General features: G+C 52.8%; 1 protein-coding gene across 3 annotated transcripts in view; it reads right to left on the bottom strand.

Moving 5' to 3' along the window:
* Positions 1-4222: 4222 nt before the first annotated feature.
* TENM3 (teneurin transmembrane protein 3) overlaps positions 4223-14000 on the bottom strand; it is a gene marked incomplete at its 5' end in the record, with an annotated part of 598576 nt that continues 588798 nt past the window's right edge. For all 3 annotated transcript variants that reach the window (XM_079779210.1, XM_079779209.1, XM_079779208.1), the window contains 3 exons: positions 4223-6304; positions 8583-8713; positions 11369-12980. In XM_079779210.1, the coding sequence (XP_079635336.1) occupies positions 5549-6304; positions 8583-8713; positions 11369-12980 (2499 nt within the window). In that variant the 3' untranslated portion in view covers positions 4223-5548. The remainder of the gene's footprint in view (positions 6305-8582; positions 8714-11368; positions 12981-14000) is intronic.

Genomic DNA, 14000 nt, shown 5'->3' with positions numbered 1-14000 from the left:
AGCCAAGACAGTTTTCCCAGGGTAAATCCGGTAAAAGAGAGAGGGAGAGAGGGAGAGAGGGAGAGAGGGAGAGAGGGAATCATGGGTGTAGAGACAGGAGCCTTGTGGGAGAATCTCCGGGTAATTAACTGTGGTGGAAGTCTGGGGTAGGGCAGGATCTTCCCTGATAAGCTCATCAGTCTCCGTGTGATAAGAACCCCGGGCGGAAGGGAGCTGTGGGTGAGCTTCCTCGCAGACTCCCCCCAGCAGGTCCATTTTCAGCCTTGCAGTCACACAAACACCTTGTCACTCGAACTCCGTGGGTATTTGCGCTCCCCTCACCCCCCACTGATGAGTGAGCCTGTGAAAATGGTGAAGGATTCATTCTGACCCAGCGGACCACTTGTGTGTCCTGTCGGTTGTACACGGTGAGTTAGGCTACACAGAAATGGGCACCGTGTGCCGAATCAGGAAATCTCCGTGTGCGTGTGAGATCTCCGTGTGCGATTTCCCTCCCTACACACAGGCCGCACGCCCGTGGCCAGGGCCGGCTCACAGCTCACCCCGGAGGAGGCAGGGAGACCCGGCCGAAGCCATGCCACTGTCGTGCCCCGGAAGTCACAATCTATGCTTCTAATTTTCATTCCCTCAGCCGGGGTCCCAGGAGGATTTATTGAATTTGCTTTGTGGAGCCCGTTAACTCTAAACCGAATAGTGGTGTTACTCTGGGCTTAGAATCAGTGTGCAGCACATTCTCGGTGCACAGGACTCTTCCTCCATGACGGAATTTTAAGTCCGTTGGTCAATGAAAAGCTTGACTCAATTCACCTGAAAGTTAAATTGATTATGTGGCTTCACTGAGCAGGTAGAAAACTCCAGTGGCCGATCAGTGCCTCCCTGGCCCGCTGGCTTCCCCTTGGTGAAAACAGGGAACAATGACTACCGCTGATTTTCATTCTGTCCTGGGTTTGGTAGGACGACCCAAGCCAGGTGAGGAATTTATAGTGAATCTAGCCGACTAGCCCAACACAGGCATTATGCACGTCAGTGGTCTTTCTTTAGAAGTCTTTTCGGATGTTATGAGGTCATTAGCACTGCATAGCAGACTTTCTTACCCAAGACGGGGAGGCGGGGCGAGGGGGTGGCCGAGGAGCTAGAAATCCCAGCGGGCAGAGGGGACTGAGGACACACCGTTCATGGGGCTGGGGCATCTTCACATGCGGGCTGTGACTCTATCTGACGGCAGCTCTGGACAGACCTAGGGCTCCCGGGAACGGGGTGGAGAGGGAGAGTCCCAGGAGCTTCCTGGGAAGTGTTCCTAGACCAGGACGTCGTGCGAAGTGCTTGCTGATGGGCAGTCTCTGCTCGCCTTGGCTGAGCTGCGTCGGTGAACGTGGACAGCTCACCCAAACGTCTCTCAGCCCCTTTGGCTCCAGCTGCTAGAGTTGGAGGCGTTCCAGTGCCGGGTGCTGGAACCGGCTGGCTCCGCTGAGGGAGCGGAGAGGAGACTGGGTGTGTGTGGGAGGGGGGAGGGCTAGGCTTCCCGGATGTGGGCTCGCTGGGCTTGGGGCAGTTCTTGGTCCCAGGGGGCCTCTTGCTCCTCGGAGTGACAGCAGGTGAGCTGTGTCAGCACTGTCCACCGACAGGTGGGATGTAGGCCAGGGCTCCCCAGGGCCCCCCTTTTGGGGTTCCCCATTTCAAAAGCACCCCCGCTGAGTCGCCGTCTTCCTGTGAGAAAAACAGCCTCCCGTGGGAGCAGGCCGGACAGGAGGAGAAAGGAGCGGTGGTGCATTGAAGGCAGCACCCCTCCTCATCCCTGGAGGTGCTCGGGGGGACCGGGTGCACTCGAGGTGTGTACACTAGCAGTCAGGTGTCGGGCTTATGTTCAGGCCTGGCACTTAGCCCCGCGCGCCTACCTGGTACTGCGTGGGGCCCGTCATGGGATGCATGTGGCGTTGGCAGGGAGCGGCAGCAGGACAGCTCAGAACATTCGCCCCTAAAACACAGTTGTTACTGACAGTGTTCCTTCGCATTGGTGCAGATGCTGCTTTTAAAGAGAGCGCCGCGGACACGGAGAGTAGGAATTCACAGGCATGTTTCTGGATTTCCCCGGGTCGGGCCTGCTCCACTCGAATGTGACGAGAAGACAAATAGGCCAGTGTGCCAGGCGGGGTGCCCCGCTTCTGGCTGGATCAACATGGGATCCAGTGGGGGTTGTCACCACAAGGCGAGGGTGACGGATCTGCCTTTCTGACGACGGCCACAGCCCCGGCCCGCGGCCGGCCGGGAGCTGCTGAGCCACACGCTCGCATCGCTGGTCTCCACGCGGGTTTAGCGGTCTCAGGGCTGGGAGCCCGCCAGGCCCCGACCATCGCTCTAATCAAGTGTCTCAATTAAGCACGGAGTGCCAGGACCACAGAAACAGCCAGCCTGCTCTCAGGCAGTATTATTATTATTATTATTATTATTATTATTATTTGTTATTCTCCTTCCCAGTGATAATGTTTGGTGCTGCGGGCGTGTATTCAGTGTTTTCCTAAAGTAGGCCACAGGAGAGTCCCCTGCCAAGTGCATTCTGCTGAGATGGCAGGCTGGCCAGAGGACAGGGACATAAAAAACAGGCTAAGAGCGATTACCAACCGGGTCGCCGATGAACCACTGCCCCGGCAACTGTAGATGTCTGCGTCCTCCCTCCGCTCACACACAACAGCACTGCTGGCTAGCCCGGATTTATTTTTTTTAGAAAAAAAAAAATATAAACACACACACATCGGGTTGGCTTTTATTGGAATGCCTAGATGCAATCTATAGTCATCAAGTTATGGAAAATTCAGGTCACATAGAAAGTTAAGAAGGCAAATGAAAAGAACAATACAAATCAGACAAAATTTACATCTCAAAATATCATGAAAGCATTTGGACTGGCTTTGCCTAAAATACTTGGAATATCAGTTTCTTTTTTTTTTCTTCCTGTCACCTAATTCTTTTTCATGACACAGTCCCCCCCCACACCCTCAACTCTTAGAAAACGGTCTTTTGTTTACATAGTCCCCAAGGTCACTGTTTCTCGGAAAAGCTCGTCCAGATCACAAGTCCTTTTTTTTAGAAAGAAATAGGCTCATGATACCTACGAACAAGACACGAATTGGGTTGGTTTGACTTCATCTAAAATAAGCACCAGGAGGGACTGTAAATCTGTCGGTCACGGGGCCAGGGGCACGGACCGGTCTGTCGGGAAGAGGGGAAGATTAGGATTTCACCTCTGAGATGCGGCACGAGCTTCTCAGGGTCAAGACGTCAGGAGCGTTTCTGAGGAGTGAGACTCGGAGCCCATTCCAACCAAAAGTACGTACAGCATGCTACGCAGTCCCGCAGAGGCGGCCCCGCAGAACGGCAGACACCTAAGCTAACAGCTGAAAAAGAAAACGGGGAGCAGCCGTGGTGCTGTGGTCTGAAATCTCATAGTTTTCTAAGTCGGGGCTTCGTAATACTCGCAAAGGATCTCCAGAATAAAAAATACCAATGCTAATCTGTGCTTTCATTCTAATAAAATATCAGCATTCATTAGGAGATTAATGACCTCAGTATGCTCTACCAAATACACACAGACAGTCATAGCACTGAGACGGTCAATTCAGCAGCTATTTCGAGACTCTTCCCAGCCAAACCTGTTTAATAAACACGCCTACTGTGCAATTTCGAGTATGTGATACATACAAAGCAGTTAGAAAATTATTTTCAATACATCACTTGAACCTTTATAGTTACGACATGTTCACTTGCTATATTTTATCACCATTATACAGAGAGGGAAACAGTGTGTACTATAGCTCAATGAACTGGGAAATCTTTTCTAAAAATATTTTTGTGGCTGAATTTAGTGCTCACGAAAGAGGTTGGCGAGAGCGGCCGGGCCGGCACGGAGGTGCAGCCGGCGGCTGTGCGGGGCCCGCGCACACCCGAGCGGGAGGGCACAGCGGCCGGTTCAGCTCCCGCTGCATCTGCCGCCCCGCTGCCCCAACGGGCAGAGGCCGCCGTTCAAAACGGCTCCCGCGGTGGCTGGGGCCCGTGGGCTGACGGGAGCTTTGGTCTCGCCTCTGGGGTCCCTCTTGGTGACCCCGGGGTCCACACCCAAGGCTAGCGGAGGGACCCTGACCTACCCCATCTAGCTCTCTCCCACCTGCTGCGTTTCTGCTGTCTTCCCTAGACCTTAAGCCACATGTTTATGGTCTTGGCCACATCGGATCCTTTCCGTCTCACGGTTTCCTGGAGCACCTGATGTGGTCTCTCAGCTCCATCAAGGAACGGAGCTGGAAGGAACCCTGTGGTTAAATTCTGTCAACCCCCCACGGACTTTTAGGGCCCAGGGACGGCAGCGGGAACGCCTCCTGCCTGTTCTGTTTTTTATTTTATTTCGTATCTTCCGTTACATTCCACCAGCCTTAGTTTTCTAGGTGCCTCTCAGCGGCTCTTGGTGAGGACAGCGGCCTGAGAGAGAGGGAAGAAGAAGGAGCAGGTCTCTGGTGCGCCACCCACCTAGGATTGCACTGTCCTACCCACCTAGCGTTAGAAAGCTGCACGTCTCTTCAACCGAATACAAAAATATTAACACTTCTGGACATTATAGGCGTCAGTCGTTATATCTCTACAATATAGTCATTTATACTGTACAGCTATAACCGATAACAAAAGGTGCAATCCTTTTATTTTTTTAAAAAAATCACACAGTTCACATGTTTTTATCGTTTTATTTTTAAGTATAAACTTTTTAAACACTTTACATAAATTAACTCCTCTGAGACTAATATTTGATGTACAGTAAATTGTAATTCATATAAAAATCCATAAACAACTTGTCTCACATAATTTACAAAAAAATCAGGGTTTCCTTTGCTTATCGGTGGCAAGGATTGTATTTGCCAGTTTTTTTGTTTTTGTTTTTTTTTTTTGCCCCTGCGGCAAGCCACCGGAGCACTGTGAGATGCCGCAGGGAGTCCCCTCGGAGCAGAAGTCCTTTCACAAAGCAGCCCAGGCGCGTAGTCGGGTTGTCTATCGACTGGAATTTCGTCCCACATTGTAACAATGAACACAGATATATATCACATCCTATGCAGAGACTACTTCCTTGTAAGCCAAGGTCGACCACGCGGCGGTATGGGGGAACGCTGTACGCATCTTTACCCTCTTAGACACAGCGCCCCCCAAGGAACAGAGGGCCCAGGGCAAAAACGGTGAGGCCTCTTTGTCCGTCCTCTTCTTATTTGTTCCTTTGATTCGTACCTCCCGTCCAACCGAGTGCAGCGATATGCATATGTAAACATATTCGTTAAAGCCGATCACCTTTAAGGTCATTCAGAAAAGGGGTTCTGTTTTTGTCTTTTTTTTCTTTCCCCCCGTGAAATGTTTCTGTTTAAAATAGCGGTCTCATTCTGGCGGAAGGCTCTTCTGCGCCGGAGAGAGAGTCCCAGTCGGATTGTGCTACAGACAGATCTGAGCCGTGGGGGGGTGCGGCGGGCCGTGCGCCCCCCGCCCGCAGACCGTCCCTGTGCCCGTCCCCGCGGACAAGGGGTTACCTCTTGCCGATCTCGCTCTGCCGCAGGAACTGGATGTTGTTGGCGCTGTCGGCCAGCTCCGGGTACTGCTCCACCGACAGCACGTAGTAGCCATCGTAGCCCTGCACCTTGCCCGCGCTCAGCAGCTGCCGCTTCTCGCCCTCCGTCCAGAGGCGCGCGCCCTCCTCGCCGTCGCGCACCCGCTGCTGCTCGCGCGCCCAGGCCCGGGCGAGCGCGCGCTGCCGCGCCTGCTCCAGGATGCGCGCCTTCTCCTCGTCCAGGGTCATGCCGTAGCGCACGTGCAGCGCCAGCGCGCCGAACTGCATCTCCACGTCGGCGAACCTGCGCGTCCTGCCGTTGACCACGGTGGTGGACTGCGACACGGTCACGTTGATGCCGTTCTCCAGGGCCTTGCGGCCGCTGGTCAGCCGCAGCGTGCCCAGGTCGCTCTCGGGCGTGCTGGTCTTGATGAAGTAGTGCGTGTCCTTGCCCTCGATGGTGAAGTGCAGGTTCTCCAGGTAGAAGGCGTTGTTGAGCACCGCCGCCACCTTGATGCAGTCCTCGTTGGCGATGTTGAGCACGTTGGTCTGCACGCGGCCCTGGCTGACGGCCAGCATGACGCCCTTGCCGATCAGCGACTTGACGGTGGCGAACCACAGCCACGACGGCGCGCCGCCGCCCTTGCGCCGGCTCACCTGGACCTCGGCCATCTTCCCCAGGGACAGGAAGGCCTTGGCCTGCCTCGCCACTTGTTGCTGGACTCCAAAAATGGGCTGCAAAGGGAAACAGAAGGGGGTTCGGTTTAGAGAACAGCGGTGGCTCCGGGTGGGCGGGGAGCCGGGCTGCCTGGCGGCGCGCCCACTCCGGACAGGAGGGGGAAGGGATCTGGAGAGAGCTCCAAGGCACATTTATTAAAACCTCCGTCCGTTCTTTCGAGATGAAAAGGCTTAAAAAAACCCTGCGTGGAGGAATGCACTCAAGATGCACACCCCTCCAGCTGATCCAAATGTGTTTTGAAAGGCAGGAAGAGCGCACGCCATCGCGGATTCAGAGCTTTTTAGTTTCTAACGTGGGCAAAATGCTCATGTTTCAGCTTTTCTCTTTCAATTTCTAGATGCCCGTTTCCTGCGTCCATCCCATTTGGGGCACCCAGCTTAGCGGGTCCGTCATCCCAGCAGCGCTGTCCCCGGGAGGGTGAGGAGCAAGCGGCAAACGGGATGTGCAAAGCTGGGGGTGTTCAGGGCCAGCTCACTGCGCCCCAAGTCACATGCTCTTGACTTATAAACTCCCTAGCCCCTCCCAGGGAACACGGTTTCAATAGCATTTCATCAGTGAAACTGCAGAACTGAAACGTACAAGCTGAGTGTGCCGTGGGACAGCTGAGGACGAGGATTTATTACTTTGGGAAAACATTTATTTTTTTGGAGACTTAGGGACAGGGCACAGACTACTCTGGCAAATGATTTATTTTATTTATTATTATTTTAAAATATATTTTATTGATTTTTTTTACAGAGAGGAATGGAGAGGGAGAGGGATAGAGAGTTAGAAACATCGATGAGAGAGAAACATCGATCAGCTGCCTCCTGCACACCCCCTACTGGGGATGTGCCTGCAACCAAGGTACATGCCCATGACCAGAATCGAACCTGGGACCCTTCAGTCCGCAGGCCGACGCTCTATCCAGTGAGCCACACCGGTTAGGGCCTGGCAAACGATTTAAACCAGGGGGCATCTTAACTCAGCCATTTCCTGTACTACCAGATGTCTGTCTGGACAGCGTTCCCCAAATGGAAACATCTGTTTTATTTGCAGCCGTGAAAGAAACATTTGTTCTCCCGCAGGTGGGGCGGCCTCCACGTCTCTGCCGGAGATCCCCTAAGCTGTCCTTATGGTGCGTGTCTCTCGACAGACAGCCCGAGCCGTATTTAAAAGGCCGCCTCGGAAAAAGAGTTGGCAATTCCATTTGCACAGTCAGACGTAAGTGTTTTCAGACATGTTGGGGAGTCGCACACCATCAGGACACGCTTGTTCAAATGCACCGGGAAACTCCAGTATGTCTGCATGGCACCGGCATCAGCGGGGAAGCATTTGCAATCAGAAATGTTAAAATGGCCCCCCGGCCCTGGACGCCGATGGCTTTTTGCTTTTTGAAATGTAAAGATGACATCTGAAAAAGGGAACTGCTTTTATGTTATGAAACATGTACCAGAAAACAGAGGTATTGACGCGGTATATGTGCTGTGTGTGTGTGTGTTTTAGCCACGGTTGCCTTTTCTCTTCGTAGTCATTGAAATTACAGGAAATTGCTCAAGGGGCAGGGGGATGAGTCTTTCTAACAATCTGCCCTCTCGTCTTACCGTTATGGGGAAGCCCAATTTCTTGATCTTTCCTTATTCTTGCTTTAAGCTAGAATTCTGTTGTTCTGTTGTGTATTCCTTTCTGATCTTTGAATGGTGCCGAATTAAAAGTAGCATTTTCCGAAAGGGCAGCTTTGACTTTGCAATTTTCCATTCTCTTTTCCCTTTTATTTCTCAGAACAGTTACAGGCCTCCGGATCTGTTATTGTCAGGAAAATTCCAGAAACACCGCGTTGTGGGGGGAGCCTTGCATTTTCTTTTTTTCTTTTTCATCGTTTCCCACGAAACGCGGTCACTACTTTTTAAGAGGTGAACTCGGTGGTGTTGTTTGTGGGCTGCTAATTTGTAATGGGGATCCCCTGCCCTCCTGTTTATTGTGTCTTTGCCTGCAGGTCCCAGGGGCCATAAATGTGCTTTCCTGGGGTGCTCTGTAGAAACCCTGCCGTTTATTACCTTTTGATAATGTCTTTCTACGTTTTTATTAGCATCGCTAAAAACAGATTGAAGCCCGTTTCATGGGCCCCTAGTTTACTGAGCAGAAATGTTGTTTTTTCTTCCCTCAAAGAGTCAAAAAATGAAACACTGTTTTTGGTACAGGTTTCACAAGTACAGTTTGACTGCATACGTGGGGAAACAAGACCCACGTAAGACATCTGTCACCTTTTCCTAGTTTTGCTTTTCCGGTTCTTACCGGGACATCGTCCCACTGCTGACTCTTCACCAGCTCGTAGGAAGGCTCCGTCAGGTCGAACTTGGGGACCGGGAACCCAGGGATCGCGTTGTGCAGGTGGAAGCCAAACGTCACCAGCCAGCTGTTAACATCTGGGAGGAGAACGTTACAAAGGACAGGCGTGAGGGTTTATTCCGTGCCTTCATACATTTAAATTCTTACCTGAGAGAAAGGCCCGGTTCACAAGTAATAACCAGGAAAAGCGCACATGTTTACCGTCACCCTACAATTCAAAACCAACTCTCCCCTTTCAGACGTGAGGACAATAACCCCAGCCAGGGCCGTAGGACACGCGGAGTCACAGACTCGCACGGAGACAGACGGAATACACGGCCACGTGCGCCGGCTGCCTCCCGAGTGGGTAATGGCGATGAAGCCAGGCAGGCACGGCACAGCAGTGGGGGAGAGCCAGGGTTGTTGAAGACAAATGGGATGTGTAGTGTAGTTAGCAGAGGCTGGTCTTACAGCGAAGCTGCGCGTTACTGTCGTTCAGAAGGCATGGCCCAAGGATATGCCGCGGCCCCCAACCCATTGTCTAAGAATCAAAGCCCTGAGTTGAGAGAGTGGAAAACAACGGTAGATGCTTAATCAAAGACCAAAGACGGATGCTGAAAGCCGCCAAGGGCGCAGCACGCTGATCAACCTCAGCGAGGCCTTCAAAGGCGCACTCTGCACAGGTGGGAACACACTTTTGGGGGAGAAAACCTGGAAACCTTTAAGATGGTAGTTAAAAACATTTGCACGTGACTCTGAAAGCCAGGAAGGTCAGGAGAAGGCGTCTCTTCTCCGGGAGGTGATGCTCTTGCAGACCCGCTCACGGGCTTGCAGCTGCAGGAGGCCGGTGGGGTGTAGATGGTTTTATCTATTAAGCTGGGAAACGGGAAACTGCATTTCACCGGATAGGGTTTATGTTAGTCCATCTCTCTTTGGATGTTTTTAAGAAAATGCTGCTGTGGCATTCCCCGCAGTCCACGTTGCTAGGAGAGGAGGAAATCGGGAGCTGTGGGCGTCCCCGCCTTCCAGTCAGCCCCTGTCAACACCTCTCAAACAACCCGGGTTAACTGCCTGTCACAATGCTGGAGTCACTTGTCTCCTATCTCCTTCTCTAGGAAACCAACTCTCACCCCATTGCAAGGCCGGCCGGCTCTTTGTCCAGGTATCATATGGCTCCAAAGCCAGCGGTATTCTCCCTCTTTTAACCCTTTGCACTCGCCTGCTTTTTTCTCGATTCCTTTATTCTAATGCTAACCGTGTTGAGTCACACTCGACATCCGAGTGCAAAAGGTTAAGTGGGGATGGTGGTGGTGGGAGAGATAAACCTCAAGTTCATCATGTAGGACAGAAAGTGATATCTATCTATCTATCTATCTATCTATCTATCTATCTATCTATCATCTATCTATCTATCTATCTATCTATCTATCTATCTATCTATATTTCATCTATCTTGTATTTAGAGAAAATCCTTTCTCATGATTGATGGAGTGTTGGAGGTAAGGACTCTCCTACTACAAACAATGTCTGTGTAGCAGTGAGAATCAGAGGGTCTTAAGTGTTGAAAAGCATTGCCCCAATAACGGGACATGAACATGGAGGTAGACTGAAGAACCCTGAAAGAGGAGGCCGTGAGGGCGTGGCTGAATTAGGACACGGAGTGAAGGGACTTCCAGCGGGTTCACATGGCAGACAGCTACGAGTGGCTTTAGGAATTCAGGAGAAGCAGGAGGCAGACGTAGAATGAACAGGGGGCAGCATTTGGAGAGCCGTCCTGAGAACTGAGAAAACAGACATCTCGGTGCACCTGAAATGCTGAGCAAGAAAGTGACAGCCCGAAGGAGCATCTATCTAACACGAGCAAAGGCACAACAGAAAAAACCCCAAACTAAACCGAACCAGACGAAAGACAAAAAAAGAAAAAAAAGAAAACGGAACACACAGCAGGGAACCGTAACGGCGGAGTGCAGCTCAGGAATGAAAGGTGGAGGCAGAAGGATTCAGAGTCTTGGCGTGGAGGAGGAGTGGAGAAGGCAGCTACATAAGGGAAGGAGGGCATGCTTGCTGGGTCCTGTCTCTGTTTCATGGTGGCAGAAGTGGGATCTGATGCTTTCAATCAGATCGTGCTCTAACCCTGGAAAGATCTTAAATCTATGCCCCGAAGACCAGTGTATCTATTAGTAGTCCCAGGACTGCACCCCACGGCAATGAAGATGGTAGTATAAGGGGACAGGAGCGAGGACAGACACAGGGTCCCCTGGCTAAGCAACTGATGGGAGCAATTCCTCTGTTGTCCTGAGGTGATGGTGGTGGAGAGTTAGTTCAACTCCTCCCCGGGATGAGATGCTGAGCCACCCTGTGCTGTATTTCACATCCATCCTTTCCATTAGAATTGACACGACTTGTCTACAAAGCCACACAGCTGGTAGGAGAGGGGGTGGGCCTGGAACCCCAAGTTCTAGGGTTTCTGCATCTCCAGGTCACTTCCCTTCAGTGACTGGATTCCATGTCATTTCAGAAAATTGTGGCCTTGGGCATTGGCAGGCAGAATAGAAGTAACAAACTATGCCTCCGTTTCCCTTTTTGGTTTCTCTGTGGTTCCACAGAGAAATGAATACATGTAAGAGGCGGGGCATTTGATTTCGCATGAGTAAAGTATCAAGTTAAAAAGAAAGCGACTCCCAATTATTGTGTGCATGAACCTAAGGATTAAGGTAATTCAGTCCCCGGCAAGGAAGTAAGATTACGCTCACCTGTGATGTAGTCTTTCACATCATGGATTTTGCTTGCAGGATTGTTATTCCGGAACATGTACAGGTTAAAAGGAGCCGGGTCCTTCCCGATTCTCCTCCAGATTTCTATGTCGGGCGTTGTCCACCGTCCTGCCAAAATGTCGTAATCCCTTTCTCCAAAGTGGATTAGTTTTGTGAGTGGGTCATACAGGCCACCATGAAACCCAATGACCAGCTGAAAGTCAATATTGGAGTCGAAGTAGATTTCGCCGTAGGCGGTGTACTGAATCTGCTTCAGCATGAGCCCGTTGCTGCTGAAGACGGCCAGCGGTGTCCCGGTGTTGTCGGACGCGATGTAGAACTCATCCCCGCTGCTGATTTCCATGGCAAACAGGTGTCCCTGGAGATCGTAGTAGAGGGAGGTGATTTCTGAGCTCGAGTGGTTGTAGACGTGAGTGATCCTCGTGGGGTAGATGAGGTCGGCGTAGAAAAATTGCAGGTGCTGTCCCAGGCTGGTCTTGCTGGAAACGCGCCTGCCCAGGCCGTCGTAGCGGTAGATCACGGTCCAGCCGCTGCCTTTGCTGTAAACCCGCGTGAGGAGCCCCTTGGAGCTGTACTCGAAGATCTCCGTGCCTCTCTGTCGCAGGAAACCGTCTTCGTCCAGCCGGTACTGGACGTCCCCCAGGCGGGTGATCCTGTCTCGCAGGTCGTAGCGGAGCGGGGTCAGGCGCGCGCTGTTACTGGGGTTCAGCAGGTGGAGGTTCCCGTTCAGGTCGTAGTTGTAACGCCACATGATCTTCTCGTTGAGATACACGGTCTGGAGCTGGCCATCCACGTCATACTCGTACGCGTACTTGGTCGTGTTGGCGAAGGGCCCTATTTTGATCTCCCTCTTGGTGACCCGGCCCATGTTGTCATACTGGATGGTGATCCAGTACATGAGGGACCGGAAGATCTCGTACTGAATCTCCTTGATGCGGCCGTGGGCGTCGAAGTGCTTCGTGTACGTCATCACGGCCGTGGAGATGATCTGGTTGATGTCGTAGTAGATGACGCCGAACTTGCCAAACTGCTCGACTTTGCCGGAAATGTCGTCGAACTGGTAGAGGTCGATGGGCAGCGGCGTCTCGTTGATGACCCCCTGCATGCTGGTGACCCGGAAGCTGTTGTCGTAGCTGTAGTCGAACCGCGCGTTGACCATCCCGTCCTCGCTGAAGCGGAAGATCTGCCTGTCGATGAGGGGGCCGATCTGCCGGTACCGGATGGTGCAGATGAAGCCGTCGCTCTGCAGGTTCACCGTCTTGAGGACGCCCGCCGCCTCGTCGTAGGTGAAGCTGACCCGCGTGCTGTCGTAGAGGATCTCGGAGAGCCGCGTCTGCCGCCGGTACTTGAACAGCACCCGCCGGCTGGTGCCCAGGAAGGCCGTCTGCAGCAGCAGCCCCTCCTCGTTGTAGTCCGTGATGACGGAGGCGTTGCTCTCCGGGGGGTTGTAGATGTTGCGGTAGTAGCCGATGGAGCGGACCGTCTGCATGGTGTGGCGCGCCACGCTGGGCATGGTGATGGCCGACAGCCGGTCCCACAGGTCGTACTCGAAGATGTACTGGCGCTGGCTGTGCAGCAGGAGCACCATGGACTGCAACGAGAGGACACCCCGTTACCCGGCGCTGTGCGCGGGGAGCAAACGCAAGGGCCCGCGGCCACGGAGACGCGGAAACATGCCACCCGGGAAAATGATTTAAAAAAATATATATTTTTATTGATTTCAGAGAGGAAGGGAGAGGGAGAGAGATGAAAACATCCACGATGAGAGAGAATCACTGATCGGCTGCCTTCTGTACGCCCCCCTTCCCCCCACTGGGGATCGAGATCGCAATCTGGGCATGTGCCCTGACCGGGAATCGAACCCTGACCTCCTGGTTCATAGGTCGACACTCAACCACTGAGCCACACCAGCCGGGCTGATTTTCATTTGAATCGAGTTACCTTTGACCTTGCATACTGCTAACGATTCCCTGCCTGCTTTGCTTAATTGGGGGGGAGGGGAGGGAGGGGTTCTGCAATCAGTGGCTCAAGATTCATAATGGGCCACGTGTCAGGACGCACCCTCCTTCCCAGGCACGCCCCCCAGTGGCGGGCTGTCGATGGGTCTGGGTAAATCGGAAGGCCGGCCTGGGCCCAGCTGCCTCAGAGACACCATTTCCAGGTGCAAACGGCATCTGGGAACGGCGGTGCTGTTCACAATGAGCAATTCCTCAGGAAGGTGGCTTCCCCCTCACTTGACTGAAGAGCCACTCAAATCAGGTTTCCATTTCCAGTGGGTTTGGGGGAGGAGCAACACCTTCAAGACATCATTTTGTGAAGAAGAGACATACAGCGAGGCCCACGTGGATAATGTGTCCGTAAAGCATCGGCGTCAGCGGCATCGCTAACGTGAGCACATGGCGAGCGAGAGCCACACACTCCCTCCCAGACACGCGGGCCCGGACGTGGGCTCTGCTTGCTGGTTTGCAGCCCCTCGCGTGACATCTGTCACCGCAACGCCGCCTACATTGGGAGTCGCCTGTTGTGCGCCCCACCTCCTCCGGACCTCAGGGCCGTGAAAGGCTTCTGGGCTGCACCCCGCTTCGGTGGTAACGACCAAGTGCACAAATAT

The sequence above is a fragment of the Cnephaeus nilssonii genome (genome assembly GCF_951640355.1).
Source record: "Cnephaeus nilssonii genome assembly, chromosome: 8".
Classification (NCBI taxonomy): Eukaryota; Metazoa; Chordata; class Mammalia; order Chiroptera; family Vespertilionidae; genus Cnephaeus; species Cnephaeus nilssonii.
Note: the sequence above shows the minus strand (reverse complement) of the source record. Positions and strands in the feature narration are given on the sequence as shown.